Source organism: Dinoponera quadriceps, unplaced genomic scaffold, assembly GCF_001313825.1.
Source record: "Dinoponera quadriceps isolate SergipeBrazil2010 unplaced genomic scaffold, ASM131382v1 scaffold1750, whole genome shotgun sequence".
NCBI classification, from domain to species: domain Eukaryota; kingdom Metazoa; phylum Arthropoda; class Insecta; order Hymenoptera; family Formicidae; genus Dinoponera; species Dinoponera quadriceps.
Window position 1 is genome coordinate 1,064,699 of NW_014556445.1, and position 18,718 is coordinate 1,083,416.

The window sequence follows — 18,718 nt, forward strand, 5'->3', positions numbered from 1 at the left end:
TAAAATATAGGCGTTCTATATATATTTTGCCTGTCTCGTCTGCTGTCGATTGCTCCGAAAGCGTACTTACATTGTATCGTGTATGCCCTTGGTCTATTCTTGTTATGAACTTTCAAATCGTACTATGTAAAGAACTCGCCATGTTAAATTATTTTAAGATCAACTTGGGAATGTGTAAGAGTAAGTATTACTTTTTTTGCTCAAATGGCCCTAATTACTCTCAGAATTTGACAAAAATGTCACTTTTAGTCACTATTTTGATGTCTAAGAGGTTACTTTTTGTCACCTATTCTGCTAAGAAACAATCACTGTTTAACTTCTGTACTGTTTTCTTATGTGTGTTATTTGTGACTGGATGGCAGTCCTGTAATTGCGATATTAAAATTACCTATGCATTTTTATATATTGTCATCTTTCTATTTTCTATTTATCTTAATTTTTTTTTTATGAGAAGAGGAAAAACTTCTGCAGCCTCGAGCGAGTTTATATGTACTTGATTTGGTAACAGAGAATTCCACCTTTCGGACACCTGATTCGTATCTATCATCTCTTTGTCTCGGTGTGCTCGAACCCCCACGACGATTTAACTTACGAATTAATCAGACGTAGGAGCACGCACATCTCGTTCCTCCTCCGACGCACTCGTTATTCTTCCTCGTCCAGCTAGATAAATGACGGCAGTTAATTACGGAGAGTTATCGGGGTCTCCCTCTCTTTGTAGCAAAAGGCGGCTGGTGTAACGAGTCTCTCGCGAATTTTATTGTACACCGAGCGCGCCTTTGTTTAATATCCGCGGCATTGTGTAACGTCAAATATGTGCCCGGACGCATTAATTTAACTCGCTGCATTCTTCCCATCTTTATTTTCAAGTCGGAATGACGACTTGCTATTCAATGGAAGTCCCATGAAACTCGTAACAAGGAGAACATTATGAAACCTTTGTATGATGAAAAAGCACACACGTTTGACCCGTTTACGCCTGGGAGCATTTCTCAAAGTTTAAAATCTGATCGGGAGAGCACGAAAACATGCACACTTAAGTAATATTCAGATATAAATTATTATTTAATGGAATAATTGGATTAATACTTTAACTAAACATTGATTATGGAAATTGTAAGGGACAAGTGATATCAGTATTCCAAATTTTGCGAGTCGTTCGTACGATTTTTATCACTCTTATTTTTATTACTCATTTGCAATTTCACCGTATAATATTTAAAGGAGAAATTTATTTAGGCGTGATATTTGTCGTGCGTCTTTTACGTCGGCGACACCATGAAAAGCGTGAGTCACATCCGTGATTATCGTGCGATGCACGTTTGACACGATTTGTCGTACGCACGCTCGACGAAAGGAGGAAAGTCCCGCAGGTCAGTACCGAGAATTCCCCCATGAGGTTGATCCGAGGTAAAGAAAGCAAACCGGATGTGCATATGAACGAAGGAGTTGACGATGTACTCCCGTTTTCTTTTTTCTTTTTTTTAACAAGACTCGCGAGGAAGATGAAGAAGCACAAGAATGGAAAGCATTAAAAATTACACGACGTTTTACATAACGATGAAAAGATCTTGTTTAATTGCATTCGTTCGATCGTACAAATAAAAAATACTATTTTATTGTTCTCTCTATGGAAACTCAATGCGATATTTCTAAATCTTCTTACTTTCAAAATGATTAGTAAATTAGGAAAGCCATCGGTTTGTGTTAAGAAAAAATCTACATCAAATCGATCGAAGGACCTGCGGATGGGCGGAAGTGCAAAAAGCCCGCGATAACGCACGTAATATCCTGCGCAGATCTCAAGAACGCACTTCGCTCTTGGCGCCAGTCGTAACTTACAGACACTCCGTTACGTAAGCGCAATAGTAACTTGAGAACGCATTATTAGCAGATTAGTAGCAGCAACAGCAGCAGCAACAGCCTCAATATTAACAATGAATCATTTAGCGATGTTTTTACGACAACGCGTGGGTGTTTCTCTCGGGACCTCGAGACTCCAACGTCACGAAATCGACTCAAGAATTAATAATTTTATTGTTTCCACGAACGCGCCTCTGAGCGAGAGAGGTGACATCGTATAACGCCAATCGAATTAGTGCACGTAGGCGCGACGCGACGATCGATCGAGAAAATTTGCATTCACGAGTGGGCGGACGCGGTATTTTGCAAAAAATACGTCCACCATATACCGTGGGAACTGAGATACCGCAGTTCCCGATGAGATAATGTGGTCCCGTTGAAGGAAGTAAAACGCAACTCCTTCGTAGAGAGCCGTCCCCATTCCTTCGAATTGAGTTTTGCATTTTCCTCGAGATGTAATTTAAGTTCTATATAATATCTTCTCGCGTTTTCAATCATTTATCGACGCCCTATGCACTCGTCAAGATTAAAAATAGCGAGTAAACAAAAGAATAACAAAATACAGCACAAGATGTCGTATGAAAAATTCTCGCAAAATTCGGGACACCATCGCCTTCAAGAAAAAGAAAGGTAGAGGTCATTCATAATTCCAGCAGGACGTTTATTTTTCATATTGTAACATTTTTGAAAAATATATTCTCTTATTGTTATATATATAATACTCTTATTGTTACATATATAGTAAAACATTGTACGTTAAATTGAATATATTTCATATGTTCCAAACGATTCATTCAAATTTTTGTGTTAATTTAACACAAAACTTTCCTTGCGAGAATTAAATAAATTCCTGCATTAGTCGTGTACACAGTAAAAAATTTTGTAATAAGAACGGTCCATTGAAATGTATTGCTTTAACATGGGGAATGTGTTAAAAAGTACACAAATAATAATGTTAATTTAATATGTTGACAATTTAACATTTTATTTGTGTACTTTTTAACACATTCCCCAAGTTAAAATAACACAAAATTTCAACCGGCCGTTTTTAACACATAATCTTTTACTGAGTGCACACGTGCTGGATTCACACACGGCCGCCAGATAAGCGGGAAAACTCAAAGGGAAACATGAGCGGCGCAGGAAAGCGCTATTACGTAAGGAAGCCGTGAGGATAAGCGTCTCGCCATCTCGCGTAAGCGTTCGCGCCGAGCAAAAGGAGGCAGACCGACGTGATAGCGGCGGAATCGCATACCGGCGGCCAGAAAGACCGCGACTTTCCCGGCGGTCTTAATGACCGATGCAAATGCGTCGTCATTAGGCCTCGTTGGGCTCGTTTCGCTACTATTTGTCTTTATAGCTCGTCTCGGCATCGTCCCCTTTGCATAAAGAGCTGCGACGTGTCGCGGTCGCGATTTCTTTTCACCACCCGGCCGGTCGCTCGCTCGCTCGTTCGCTCGCGATCGCAGAACAATGCGATACCGAGAGCCCCCAATGGAATCGTAAACGCTTTTACGAGGCGCGATCGTTAGCTTGATGGATGTGTTTAGGAGCTCTTTCTTTCATTTCGGATCCCGATATCTTGCTGAAATGCAATTGACGAATGACCCGCTCGAGGACTCGCGCCATTCGCTCGCGCGAACATCGCCGCGGGCTACGACGATGCTGTGAGCGCACATGGATTTCATATCGCAAGCCGCTTGTTCGTTAACTCAGACACAAGTTGGTTAACGTTTCATTCGTACGTACAATATGGGGTTTCTGTCACCGTTACGCTCCTAGATGGAGTTTTGCTCTCGCTAATGCGCACGCGGAATGAACTCGATTGACCCCGGAATCGGTTCTCGCGAGACAGCGAATTTCCCCCGCGGTCAGGCGGACTCGTCAGCAAATCGGTGGCGAATTTTTGCATGCTTACGGCGGTTGACGAACTCTCGCCAATGAAATTTGCTTGGCTCGCGAGAAATCAAACGAGTCTTTCGATTGAGTTCACACGCGCGAACTGGTCTCTGTATTTTGTTGTCGGACGCTGAAATCGATGGCGCAACGCTTCGGCTGCACGTGCGACCTCCAGTTGGCTTCGCTTAAGCCGCAAAGCACTTCCGAACGTTACCTCGAAGAAAGCACCTCGTGACAATCGCGAATAATTAACGCAACAAATTTCACATCATCAATCAACAATTAATGATCGTCCACATCCTCTCGGCTGTATCCTCGTGGCTATTTTTATCGCTCGTTGACCTCGACAGGACGCTGGAATGGCGCAATACCGCGATCGCAATTTTTCACTCAGATCTCGCCGCGTTTCCGGCCGCATAAACACGATGATGTCAACCGATGGCGCCTGTGTACTCCCGCGAAATTGCGGGAGCATTTCTGGAAACGGCATGAGTAACGCGCTCCGATTCGATCGCTTCTTATGAATCACCGTCACTCCGACGACGGGAGCTGATGAAATCACGAAATCACCATAATGTCGCTCCCACGAATCACATGTTCCACTTTAAACGTCAGCGGACATTTGTTTTATTGTCATTATTGGGTTAGTCCAAAATTTCGGTTTGATCTTTAATATTTCTTCAATGGTAAACTAGTTTTCTACGGCAGAAATAGGCGAATGTTGTCAAGACCTTGACAAAGGATTGTAGACGATGCCAGCGGTTACTTGATAAATAATTTGCATTTGTGAATTCCATTCAATACAATTAAATCATATATTACATTCAGGGAAATGTTTTGCTAGAATTCTAAATGTCACAGGTAAAATGTATCGCTGTTTTTTGTACCTGCTGGAAAATTGTCTGTAGTATGTATAATTTACAGCAGCAGCACTCTAATAATATGTGCAAGAAAATTAAGATTTTGTTTCGAATTTTTAATAAGAAATGTGACTGGTATTTATCCGGATGGATTCCACAGAGAAATTTTCTTGCTAAATTAGACGAATAGTTCAGATAAAAATTCTGTCTCCCTCGCCTATATTGATTAGATACAACACACATGTGACATTGAAGTATAGACATTTATCTATTTTAGCCAATTTCATCCAGATAATTTCTGCTATGACTGCAAAACTATTTTTTTGAGTGTACTTAAAAATTAAACGGAACTTTTGAACTGGTGCAATACATTAAATAATTTGTGTTCTATCAGATTAGATCGAACATCAGTCATACGTGCGTTCACGACTTCCTGTTGTTAACCGGGCAAAATTATAACGTCATTGATCATTTCCGGAGCGATCCGAGCCCGGTTTGCGTCGAGAACGCTAACAATTTCGCGCGGAACGACCGATTTCCTCGAAGCGTGGCGAGAACCAATCCGGATGCTGTGTATATTATTTCGTGACTCATATCGGGGGCTCTCTGGAAGACGCGACGCGACTGGACGTGTCAAGAGTCGTCTCGCGATCTCGCCCGGGACTAATTATCGCGGCTGGACGTGAATTAGGGACGTAAACCTAAACGACGTCGCCGCCGCCGCCGCGATCATAAGAGCGCGGAGCCGACGCTGACATTATCGGCGCCCCCGATCTTCTCGCCTCTCCTCTTCTCTCTTTACTCTCGCGAGACACGCGAGAAACATAAAGTCGGCCTTTTCACGCTTCACCAACGAGGCGACGCTCGTTATCTCGCGTCGTTCAAACGAGCGTCGCCCCGACATTTGCATCCGACACTCGCGAACGATCGCGCTTCTGAAAGTGCATGAGTGGGAAGAGGGGGGACCACGTTGATGTCTTATTTCATCAATCATTATAGGTATACGAGGTATTTCCAACTTAAATGATCAAACCTACATGTTCTGTGACTAAAAGTAAAGGAAAATGTTACATTAAGGAAATTTTAACAGAAATAACGACAAGAAAAAAGAGACTAATCAAGACGATATAAATAAGCGCAACATGAATGAAGAAGGATGATGCGAGCGTTGGTAATTATTGGCCGAAGCGTTGGACTTTTTAAAATTGAAAGTGTAATACACATATGAATGTCTCTGTCTCCTCTACAAATTATGTGAATTACGCTTTAAATTTAAAAAAATCCAACGGTCAAATCGTTATCAACGCTCTATCATCCCTTCTTCACTCACCTGAACTCGCTTCTCGAGCGACACTTCACGCAGTTTACGAACCCGCTCGACCCTCTGCGAGGTTAACATTCCCGAAATAACGAGATTATGAGGAAGGCCGGGCTCGGGACGTTGCAGATCGAGGTGAACACCGAGCACGAATGGCAACAACTGCTGGACCGCGCTGACGTTCTCATCGTCGCGGACGTTTACTCCGACTGGTGCGGTCCTTGTGCCGCCATGGCGAGCACCTTGAGGAAGATCAAGATAGAGATGGGCGATGACGCGGTGGACTACGCGGTCGTGCGAAACGACGACATCAACGATCTCGCGAGATTTAGGGGCAAGAGTGAACCCGTCTGGATGTTCCTGTGGGATGGCAAGATGGTGAACCTGATGTTCGGCGCGCATTGCCCTCGCTTGCGGAAGTTGTTGCTCGAGGAAATAAGAAGAGTGCGACTGTCGGAGGCCCCGAAGTGGCGACTGGACGTGGGCGAACGGGCCCCGGAAGAGGAAGTCCGTTGGCAAAAGCAAGAAGGCATCAGGTGAACCGAGATGAACGAACGCTATATTATCGGAATTGATTCCGCCAAGTTCCAGGTTTCTGATCAATTGTGATTTCTATTTTTTAACAATCACAAATGGCCAAGTGTCTTTTGAGGGGAATTTAAAAGGCTACATACATCCGGGCGACTTGAGAAACGCCCAATGTTTGAATTTTTCTGCTAACCATATTATTGACTTTATGAAAATATCCTTTTGAAGGATAATTTTTTCTACCTTTATTCACATGAAGCCCATTACAAAAAGTTGATATGTAAATATAAGGTATATATAAATATAAAGTATGTATGTCGTACTGCTATTATTGCTTCTGTCATTGCTTCCGAAGCTCGTCATTGCTAATCAGTATCCAAAATATCTCGGGAATTATTGGACCGATTTAGCTATAGTTTTATATAGATATTTGTATTAAGATTATCTAGTCTTTGTCATCGAATTTTTTTATACCTATTATAGTTTTTTTTATAAATGAGAAGAGGAGACATTATTGGCGGAAAATCGAACTTTCGATTTTAAATGCTAATAACTTAAAAAATTAATATTTTAAAAATCGGCTACAACAAAGACTGAATAATCCCTCAAAAGGACATCTTCATAAAGTCAATAATGTGGTCAGCAGAAAAATTTAAATATAAATATTGAGCGTTCCTCGAACGTTTCTTGAGCTGCTCGCGCGTATGCAGCCCCTTAAATAATTTGGTAATGACAATTTCGTCGTATATTCTAAATCTCATTCTTAATTATCCGCGATATTTTCATTCTGACATTTCGTCGGCGATTTTGTTTGCACTGATTTTTTCGCTGTGTTAAGGGGACTAATAAAAGTGTGGTCTCGGAAAAGAAAGAAATAAGAAAGGCGATGCCGCGTATTTTACGCAAACGATCTTGGTGAAAAAGGAAAGCGCTGGAGGAGAAGAAACAGGCGAAAGAGGAGGCCGAGAGGCGGGAGAAATACGAGCGATTCATGGCGCACATGGTTCTCGAGCTCTGCGAGGAAACGACACTCGTGCTTTATCCGTGGGTTTTCAAGGACGAGAACGGCAGGCCCAGAGACAAGCTGCTGAGTCCGCCGTACATGGAGCTCGTCCAGGACCTCTTCAGACAGTGCTACGACGTACAGGAAGAGTTGCGAATCGAGTTGAACGAGGACACGATCGAGAGGATGTTCGTCGAGAGCGGCGTCGACATCACCGAGGAATTGATAAAAGGTTTGTTGTGGAAAATCACAAACACGGCGGTTGTGTAATTAACAACAAGAAATAAAACAAACATACAAAATCAAAGACGAAAATATGCAAACGCGATTCTTCAGGACTGACCGATGGAAAGTGCATGGCCATGAGACTGAAGGGCAAACCACCGCATCCGGACTGGCCAGTGCATTATCCTTATGAGAATTCGGACCCGTCGATTAAGCATCCGATCCGCGCGATCGATGACGTTGAGAATTATCTTATTAACATCATCACGACAGAGCCGCCGCCTCTTTTATCAATTAGAACCGACGTACCTATGACCAGACCGACCTACGACGCGCCGTATATCGAGAGGCACGTATACGTATACGAGCCAGACCCGGAAATCGAGGGTGACTTGCGTCGAGTACATCCCGCTGCTTGGGTGCCTCCTCAGGTACTCAAAGTGACGAAATGTAGGAGAACGGAGAATTTTTAATCGAGAGTTAACGATCACGAAATTTGATTAATTGTATAAGCAATAATTGCGCGCATAAACAGGCCAGAAGCAAGGTTCACGTCTTCAAGACTCTATTCTCGGCATACTTGGAGAAGACTCATCCTTACGTGGAGCCGCCAGTTCCCTTGCCTCTGTGCGCCTTTAAGTTCGAGGCGTCTAAGTTTGGCGTCGTACGAGACGCGTACGAATCGCACAGCGCCGCCGTCGAGTACTTCGGCGCCTTCGAGTTCGATCGGCCGCCTCACGCGAGACGCATCGCGTCTTCTCCCAACGATTTCGAAAAGAAGGTTCGCCATTTCCACCTTCTCGTAATATATCGACGCGACTCAATTACAAAAATTAAAAATATATGAAATTAAACATAATTTTTTTAATTTAATGATACGACTCGTGTTAGATAAAATTCGACGCGAATTAGAGCTTATAATATCATTTACAAAAAACAAACTCAGATTATTTGTGGAAGGTGAAGCACAAAACTGGCGCCGAGGTGTTCGTACTGATAGTTCGAAGAATCAACGAAGAAACCTTCCTGACCTTTGCCGGCATCGAACCGTCCTTCGTCACAGAAATCGAGGACGTAGCTCAACAGATGATAACGGATTATTTTCCCGAAGGAGCTGAGGATGTGATACCATTAACGCCAGATGAAGAAGAAGCCCTTTACGAGGAGGAAGAAGAAGAATATGAAGAGGAAGAAGAAGCAGAGGAATTGAATAGGGATTTCAATTATTCTTTCTACTGACCTGAAAAGATCCAAATTATTTGTTCCTATAATTTACTTAAAAATCATTATTTTTAATAAGATTAATTTAGAAAAGACGCAGTAGAAGTAGTTACGACAAATTATGAAAATTTTGGCCATATGGAATGACTCCGCGTTTCGCGACATTTACATTCTCCGCGTGTTTTGGCAGCGATCGCCGATGCTTTGACTGCTTTCTGTGCTCGGCAACGCGTTTGCGTAAGTTTGGCATATTACCAAACCAGCTCGTGGAAGTTATAAACGCAGCTGTTCTGTTGCCAATTTTAATTCCGTTTAAGCCGCGCCGAAATACTCTACGAAAAATCCTACAAGAACACTCGATCGACTTATCGTCACAGAAAATCTCTCACCTCTTGAGAATCTCCCCTAATGTATCGAGGTTTTCGACTTATATCTTTATCGAATAGAATTATTTAAGCTTTTATTTAGAAGTGGCAAACTAATATCATCTAATATGAGGATTTAAGCCAATTTAATTTAATTTAATTGTTAATTCGGTTTAGTTTGTAATTGAATTCTTACGAAAACGCGAACGTGTATACGCGATTTATTAAAAGCGCACTTTAATCGTAATCTAACTAGTAATCGTATGATTATAGGCCACCTATGTTCAATTTTGCGTAAAAAGTGTGTTGCATCTAGTTCGTGGATTATTCAAATTACATCGCAGCTTGATTGTAACGTTTTCAAGGATTTTCTCAGCGAAAAGTGGAATGATAGATTCTAAGCTAACCCTTTCGCTAGATTCTTCTTTGGATTGAAAAAAGCTCTTATACCGCCATCATTAATTACGATTAAATCGCTCGTAAATGCCGAGAGTCGTGTTTGCGCAAGGTTCGCGCGTAATCTTGCAAATTCGATTGCGCCAATAGCTAAAATAAATATCACCACTTGGCGATAAATAATTCTTCGACAATCTGAAAAATCGTTATATGTCGCCTTCCTTCGATTTTAATTTCCGATTAATCCCATTAATAAACTCCACCGGGACCTAATTCCCGCGCATTATTGACTTTTCCGCCGCTTTTATGGCCTTCACTGCTCTTACACGCCTTCTTTCCAAGAACGCAGAACGATAAACTCGACCGGGTCATTCTCGTAATAAAATCGTTGTAAAGCGGTGAGACGGAATCGTGTTTCACGCGATTGATTTGTTTCGCACTTTGTCGCGAATTTACGATTATTACACCGCGTGCTGACATTATTATTCGCGTCACGTATATTTCACTTGTCATAATACGATACTTTTAAGATTTTATATAATACAAGTAAAAAAATGGAGATTTAATTAAATCGAACTCCAATCGATGTAACTTAATCTATTCAATCTTTAATCAAATTTCTCTAATTAATTTAATTTTCAATCTGCAGGGGATTTTACAGGACATTCGTGGTTCGATTTATTTATCTTTTTTTATTTCTCACGTGTCTAATACTATTACGGTATTTCAAGAGTTACGAGAGCGGAAGTGCGGTAGATTAACTCGATGGCATAAATCTTACCTCGACAATGTCAAGCTCGACAAGTAGGCCTAGAAAGGACGAGACAGTCCTCCTTGTTCATTTTTTTCATTCTTAATTCACCAACGTGGGACTGCCACGATAACGCCGCAGGCGGTCAATTGCTTAAACGTCGGTAATTATTGCACAAGCATTACATAAGTAAACAGATGATTCGGGCAGGTGAAGAAAGAAGGTGGAGAAGGCATGAAAAAAGGCGCAAATTACTGCCACGGGAAGCAATTCGCATCCATCATGCGTGTTACGTACGATTAACAATCCTCTCGACTCCTCTTTTTTTTCTTTCGTTACTACTTCTCTCTTCCTTTGCGACTGTAAAGTTCCTAAGCTTCCGTTCGAGCGACACTCGGGAGCTCATTCGCGCTTCTCGTTTGTGAAAATACGCTCGTGAACGGAAAATGTCGCGTAATGACAATAATTTTCAGTCGATGGATATTCGTCGCGATTCGTTTCTCTGGATTTCGTCACCTACTCGCACGTGTCGCTGACTACTACGGAATTCGCTTCCGCTCTGATTTTGCGGCGTCGCGCTCCGTCGAAATTTTACCGTAGCCGGAAAATGCCGGCGTGTACACTTCTTGTGCATATTCCTTGACCTCCTTAATCGGATCCTTCTTGTGACTCGTCGGAATCAACTTTTCTTCCTCTCTCTCTCTCTCTCTCTCTCTCTCTCTCTCTCTCTCTCTCTCTCTCTCTTTCTCTCGGGAAAATTCTGCAGGAATCTTTCTCTCGAGACGTCTGAGAAAACACGGTTCGCGGAAAAGCGTTGAAAAATCGCTGACGTTTGTTTCTCGTTGAGGCGTCGCAAAAAAAGTTTGCTCGAGGATGTATGTACGCGATGTTTTAACACACATGCGTTTCGTGGAACGTATGTCTGAGTTTCCTTTCGCGAATAGATTATGCATCATGCTTTGACAGGAAATTTTTGAAAGAGAGAGAGAGAGAGAGAGATAGAGAGAGAGAGAGAGAGAGAGAAAGCGCTCTTAGGTGCTTGCAAAAGTTCATAAGTTCACTAATAGATGGATTATTTCAAAAGATGAATCGTTTTAAAGGCGCGGCATTAAATTGCTCGAAAGACAAATGGCAAAAGGTTATTGATAATAACGGCCAATATCCTTTGATCAAAATATTATGTCATCTCATTGTTATTAATAAATAAACATGGCTTTAATATTATACTTTTGTAAACACTTAATGTGATTTATTAACAAACAACGGATGATGCTTAAAATGGGCCGGAGTGGCAAGTAAAAACAGTATGTTTTTTTTTTTGTAATTTTTGAGTTGCTGATTCTGATTCTGACCTCTAAAAAATTTTAATTTGCCGGGAAAATGTTAAACTTAGCATATGAAGCTATTAAACGTCTAATATCATAAATTATTATTGTTAAGCTTTACGAACGTACTTATTCGTGTTTTCCTGCTAGTAAAACATGATAATGCTTTCATCTCTAATGGTTCATGTTCTGGTCAGCGCATATCCGGGCACTTTATGTGGTGGAACTTCTTTATAGTCAAATCGTCGGAACCGAAATGTGACTGTTCACTTATTTTCTTCAATGTTTTCTTTTTTATGTATATGTTCTTCCATGTATAATATATAGATTTTAACTCATTAAAAATATTTTACTATTATATTATAGTATTTCACAACTAGAAATTATAAGATTTACGCAAAAAATATTTTAGGCACTAAGATCCGCTTTGATCGAATCTTTCAAGATCTTCATTTATTAATTTGCATTGTTTGCATATCTGTCGATTTTCATTTAATATTGTTTATTTTATTATAGTTTTACACTTTCATTAATGCACCGTTTTCATAATAGCTGCTTATATATTTAATAGCTTCATATGCTAATTTTAATACCTTCCTGAAACAAATAAACATTTTTCTAAGTCAAGATCAGATTCAGCAGTTCAAAAACTACAAAATCACCTACCATTTTTACTTACCATTTCGGAGGCCAAAATCAGGCTATTTTATTATTTATCGTCTTTTATCAAATTTTAAGACTTTAACACGAAACAAACGAACTGGATGAGAGAGCGCTTTCGAGTGCTTCCAATGCTGATTCTCGACATATGTTGTTACCGGTCGCATGTTATTTTTCAACGCGCTTGAAGCCACCGAGCGTCGTCCCGTGTCAGGCTCACGAAAGAACGAGCATTCTTCAGCTAAACCCAACATCTCCCACTTGTCGCTCAGCGAACCAGCCGACATTGGTCATTCTCGCACTGTCGTCGTATCGACAGCGTCGCGAGTGGCGGATCGATCTCTTCGTTCGCTCGCAGCCGGCCTCTGGTGGCCCTACCACAACGTTCAACGCTGTCCAGCTCTTCCAATGGTCAGCGTTCTATCCCTCCTTCAGGGTGCTCCGACACATCCCTCCGGGTTCGAAGGTCACGGTAACACCGTAGCCGGCCGCGTCCCGCTGCGAACCTGAAGAGGCCCCGACGCTAATCGGCCGTTCGCCGGGGTAGGGAGGCTATATATAGCACCGTCGCGACGTGCTCTCCTTCAGTATCCGCGCGCGACTCCAACTCGAAGGTGCACAGCAACTGGCTCTCGTCGTTGCGCGATTCTCTTCGAGGTTCGCTCTTCATTTTCGAGCGCTCAGCAGCGAGTCCTCCGTTCGCCGCTTTTTGCCGCGCGCATAGATAAACACGGTTTCTTCCTGGGACAGATAATTACTGGCTCTCACCGGTTTTCTTCGGGGTGCTCTCGAGCGCGGGTCCTCCTCGAGGAGGAAGCTCTTCGCCGTGCTTGATTCAGTGTCAAGAGCAGATACAACCGGATACGAGAGATTCCAGCCGATCGTCCTCCCAGAGTCTTCGAGGTGTCTCCACGAAGTGGCTCTCGAAGGAGGAATTTGCTTGGTTGGTCTGATCCCCGAAGATGGCGAAAACCCACATCTGCGATTCTCTGCGTAGTGGTTCTTAGGAGAACTCTGTTTAACGCATTTCTGCGTGTTTCGATATCCGTGCGCTGAACTTGGAGATAAATAAGTAAAAGTTTTCGGGACTCAGTTGTTGACTTTTACGCACACTTCGCGGTATCTTCGAATATTGGACCGTATCAAGAGAATTCGCTCGAATTTCATTATATTTTTGTTCGATTCGCGCGCGTCGTACTTGGAACTGGATCTCGACGATCTTCGTCGAGGCGTCTTCGCATAGTGACCATCGGTGAGCAAGTTCGCATAGCGAAGGATACGCAAGAAGATCTTGCAGCATCACGGACTCCGATAACGGGAACTCGTTTATTACCTCTACGACGAGTTTTTGCTGGCAGCGAGCTCGCAGCGAATTCTCAGAGATTTCCTCGTGCTACCTTGGAAAGAACTGGATGTTGACGAATAATGATCACTTCGTGACAATTGAGCGCTCGGGAAGAAGCTGAATCTAGCTCTTCGTGCATCCGTTGTTGAGATCGAAGCTAAATCGCGATCGTCGCCTCGCTTCGCCGATGAATCTGTCGCCAAAACGCGAACGCAAGGGGCTCTGAGATGGTCGTAGCATCGACTCGAAGCGAAGCGTACAGATAAATATTTTTGATAGACAAGGACAGAGTGGACGTATTATTATCGGGTCGACACGTGGCGTCGTCGATGTTGCAGAGGAGCGAAACAACGACGTCGACCGGATAAAAGTTGAGGAGTAGACTTCGGACTTTGGATCGGGCAGTAGGAAAGGAGATCCAGCGCAGCTAGCATGACAATGGTAGTCAACAAGATCAACATGTCATCGTATTCCGCGCCGCGGCGTACCTTCTTCTCGGGTCTTCACACGAAGGTAAACACTTCACTCGCGAGAGCAGAAATCCCATCGAAGTCGCATCGTAATCCCGACCGACTAATCGATCAATTAATAAGAAAATTAATTTTCATACTCCTCGAAGACTTTATTGCGTAGAATATGACTCGAGTCGAAAAAGACGTAGAAGTTGAGAAATTGGACTGTTCGCGGAACCTGTTTTATAAATGCAAATGAATTCTTGGATCCGAAAAAATGGACATTTTTTATTGCTAGATTAATTTTACTCCATTATTTTTGTATTTTTACGACTCTTATAACTTGGTTGACAAAACGCTTGTAATTTGTTTACGAGCGAATTGGACGGTCGGCCGTGAACGTGACCGTTTTCCTTGAAGTTGCGATATACGAGCGCGAAGAGCTCCTTCGCGTGAGAGATTGAAGCGCGGGAAATAATAACGAGTGCGTTGCCACGATGTCGTATTTTTCGCGACTTCACTGGCGCACCGCCACATTTCATCCCGTTCGCTTCTTCGACGAACCGCGGATCTTTTTTGGTTACACGATAGTATCCCGCGAACAGCTGGGTGACTTATATAACGGCAAACCGAGAGTCTGGTTTATTAAACTCCCGCCCGCAGCTGCGGAAACAGCTTCCTTTTTTCCAGTCAATGTACGTCACGCGAAATCAACCGGCGGAAGAAACGCGACGTCCGTTTTATTACTGTGAAATGAAAACTGATGATTGCTTCCTGTTACGAGTTTTTCAAAGTAAAATATCACGTGTATAATCATTTTTATTCCGAACGAACAAACAGTATTCGTTCTCTTCATATCGTTTGATTTTTACATATTTATGTACTTTTTGTCGAATTACACATACACACACACACACACATACACACACACGCACGTACGCGATTTTAACTTTAATATTGGATAATTTCAATGAAGGTCAAATATTTTTTACCTTGATATTTAACCTTTTTCTCGACGCGTGTACTAATGCATAAAATCGCTTCCGCGATTCGAGATAATCATCTTCGTGAAATCATCATAAAAGTCAGCAAAAATGGAAGATAAACAACTTTTTTTTTTTTTATAAATCTGGCGAAAAAATATAGAAGATCTTGAATAAGTTACGTAGGATGGAAATCGGACAGTACTATTTGATTAAAAGAAGCACCACAATATTTTTCTTATTTATCTATCATTTACTAACATATTATTTATCCCTCGTGGAATTTTGTATATATTTTGATGTTAGTCGGATTATACATATAATTTGTTTTTGAAATCAATCTCGTCCGATTGATCACAGAAATCTCGGAGATCTCGCTGCGCTGCATTGCTCGCCGTCTGCAACGTTGTATTTAGGTCTCGTTATATTTAGAGTGGTTTCCTCGTAGTAGAAAAGCATTTGTCTCGTCTCGTCCGGCCTCGTTGTCCCTCTTTCACGCTCTATTATTTTTCATTCGGTTTTATCGCGGGCCGGACATGTCGTTAGTAGCGATTTCGCGTACACCAATCGTTGTCATTGTTCATTAACGTGTGATGTATAGCGCTGCTTATGGCAAAATATTTTGCGAAATTTTGACGCAAAAATCGCGCGTCGGCGTTTTTCTCCGGGGGCGACAATTAGAAGGCGACATAGAAGAAGGATACTACGTAGGGTCGCGGTCATTGAATTGAATAATAGGACGACTCGTGGCACGCGACGATCGCTCTCGTTAAAGCGGACGCCCCATGGCCGTTGGTACGACATTAATATCAATGTACCATACGAGAGGAAGAGAGAGAGGATCCTCGTTGATGCTCGCGGTGTTTCGCTCTTCCGCGCGGCTCGAATGGGACCTCGAATTAGGAAAGCTGGCTCGTGGCCGAAATAGCCCGAAGGAAGTCGAGAGTTTTTGTAGGCCGCGCCACTTCCTGCCGAACACATAAATCACCCTTTCAGTCTGTCATAGTAGACGGCGGTCATTCATAATTTAACTTCTCGGGGCGATAGTATTTGTTATGCCTACGTTTACTCACCAGATAGAACCAATCATCTCTCTTGCTTCTGTGCACAATTACATTATATTTATACGTAATTCAAAATTGTTTAACGCAACTTAAAATCACAATTATTAAATTGCCGGAAATGGCTTGATATTTTACATGAGTAAAATTTTGAATTTACACATTAACATGTAATTAAAAATTTCACGTAGTTGGTCATTCCCGACGAGAGGAAATTGAGTTACCGGAACGCCGGGAGCTCGCGGTTGTTGAAACTTTTTTCGCGGCCGGAATTAATCCGGCTCGTGCTCCCCGATTCCATTCATCCATCGCCGCCGCCGCCGCCGCTATCATGTAGGTTAATCGATGGGCCAGCCGGGCCCATCTTCTCCTCCTCGAGTCTGAAGGAGAGAACAGAGCGTTCTCGAGGACGCGGAGGAGCGCTGTAAAAGCGACTTCGCCATAAGAGAGGCATAAAAGATTCATTTTGCTGGAGAGGTGACCCCGCCGACCCGGCATCCGCTCGCCGTGGGCGGCACTCCGGTCTTTTCTTCTCTCTACACCCTCTCTCTTCCTCCGGACCCTCTCTAGTCTTTCCTTGTCTTTGTCCAGAAGCGTTAACTAGATTCGGTCCGCGACGGAAATCTCGCTATTAAAAATTTGCCTACTCTGTCAAACCGAAGCTGGTTTTTTTCTTCTAATTATACCACTGTCTCTCTTTGTATTTCTTTTCTCTGTCCTTTATGCCCTAAGTAAGCACGTAAATGAAGGGATCGAGAAAGGCAAGGAGGGAATGGTCTCGTTGAGACAATCAAGCGGCCGCTCATCAAGTGTAACTCGTACTAAATTACCGAGAGTTGGGAGACAGAGACGTTTGGGTGCTTAACGCGCGGCTAAAACACGAGCCACTTGTGCTTGTGTGAGTGATCGTCACAGGAAATTTTATGACACCGTGATCTGATCCCATATCTCCCGAAAGGACGGAAATAGACCGGGGAGATAATAATAAAGTAAATGTTCAAACGAAGCTTAAATGGACGGTCGCTTTTTACGAAATCGACTCGTCGAAAGCCGCGGTCGGACGACCGGATGCGTTTAATCTGCGGTCATAATCCGCCGAGAGCCGCTCGAGAGAAACGTCTAGCCCGGTATCTCCGTATTGTTTCAAAGCCTATCTGAAGTTTCAGAGCTTGAAGAAGACGTTAAGAGCGTCCGAGCGTCCCTTGGTGATTTATAAAGTAAATCAAGACGGGTTATCGTTGAAGAATCGAATTCGCGCCGCTCGCAAAAGCGCGCGTCCGTCTGGCGGATCGTTTGCTTCGGTCGAGGTGAGTCCTCGTCTCGGTCGTATCGTTCGTATATGTAAATGACTGCTCGCGCGCGCGCACACGACGGATATCGTCGTGGTACGATGTAAACCTGGTCGACTGGTCGTGGCCGCGGCGTCGAATGTCGCCTTCGCGACGCCGTCGAATCGTATTTCTGTTGTCGCAGAAATGTCACGCAAATCGTGCAACGCGAGACGCGCGTCTCTAGCTCCGGAGAAAATGTTACTACTGAATCATCGATTTCAGGGTGTTTCGAGAAAAAGAGCGAGTTGCCGGGCGCGTAATAATAACCACGTTTGGTGTGCGTGCGTCCCGTAAATTCGCGCTCAATAGCGCGTGAATATCCGCGAAATGATTTCTCATCGTTTCAACCCGGAGGATATGATCGCGTTTATCCGGCGTCCTTTTTGCCAGGTACGATTGCGAAATCCTTTTTATAGGAGCAAGAAGTCGCATCTCCCGTTAGGATTGCAATTGGTGCATTCGGATCGTTTAATTTTACGAGAGTTGCTCGTGTAATGGAATGCGGTCGACGATTCCATGGCGCTTCGAAACAGAGTTTCCGAAGGAATTTTCAGACGTCGTCGTCGTCGTTGACGACACGGGTTTATTTTCGGTCGCATAATATTGACGCACTCTAAAAGCGCAGCGCGCTTTTGGAACACGGCCTCCCAAGGACACATTTTCCGTCCCGTTTAAAATTTTTCTTCTCGTTCACAAACCTTCCAATAATCAGTCTAATATGTTTTTTTTGTCTTTAGTTTGAATTATATTACTTATCGCATTTGTATCAATAAAGCGTGATATATTTGAATAAAAGATTATATTGCAACGTTTTCCAGACTTTAGAGCGCTTAATTGCTTATTTATTTCGTTTTAATTGCACAGCTGTCGAATGCAAAAAGTTCACCAGGCTCCATTACGAGGGGAACTTTTTGTGTCGGCGAGTTTATTATGCTTGCAACGATCACTGGTATTAACGTGGAACGATAGCAGAAGACATAAATCGATAAGAAAAAGAGCTAATGGACTTGTGTCCTTGTGTACGAAAGGAGGAATCGACGCTTAGCAACGTGATATCTCGCACTTTGTAAGGACTAACGATCCTGCGGGCACTCGTCGCGCATCGAATTAGCATTCCGATGCGCTTGCGCGA

General features: G+C 42.9%; 2 protein-coding genes across 7 annotated transcripts in view; both read left to right on the forward strand.

Moving 5' to 3' along the window:
• The window catches only part of LOC106747447 (sterile alpha and TIR motif-containing protein 1), an 84,259-nt gene that overhangs the window by 27,016 nt on the left and 38,525 nt on the right, over positions 1-18,718 (forward strand). Inside the window, exon 1 of one of the 6 annotated variants that reach the window (XM_014624962.1) lies at positions 13,017-14,272. The exons of the other annotated variants lie outside the window; for them this stretch is intronic. Within the exon in view, the coding sequence (XP_014480448.1) occupies positions 14,192-14,272 (81 nt within the window). The 5' untranslated portion in view covers positions 13,017-14,191. Of the gene's footprint in view, positions 1-13,016; positions 14,273-18,718 lie in introns of those variants that run through there. 6 annotated transcript variants of the gene reach the window in all.
• LOC106747448 lies at positions 6,040-10,081 on the forward strand. Its single transcript, XM_014624967.1, has 5 exons — positions 6,040-6,476; positions 7,393-7,703; positions 7,808-8,127; positions 8,232-8,477; positions 8,657-10,081. Exons 1-5 carry the CDS (start codon positions 6,040-6,042, stop codon positions 8,933-8,935), a joined length of 1,593 nt encoding a protein of 530 aa, XP_014480453.1. The 3' UTR covers positions 8,936-10,081.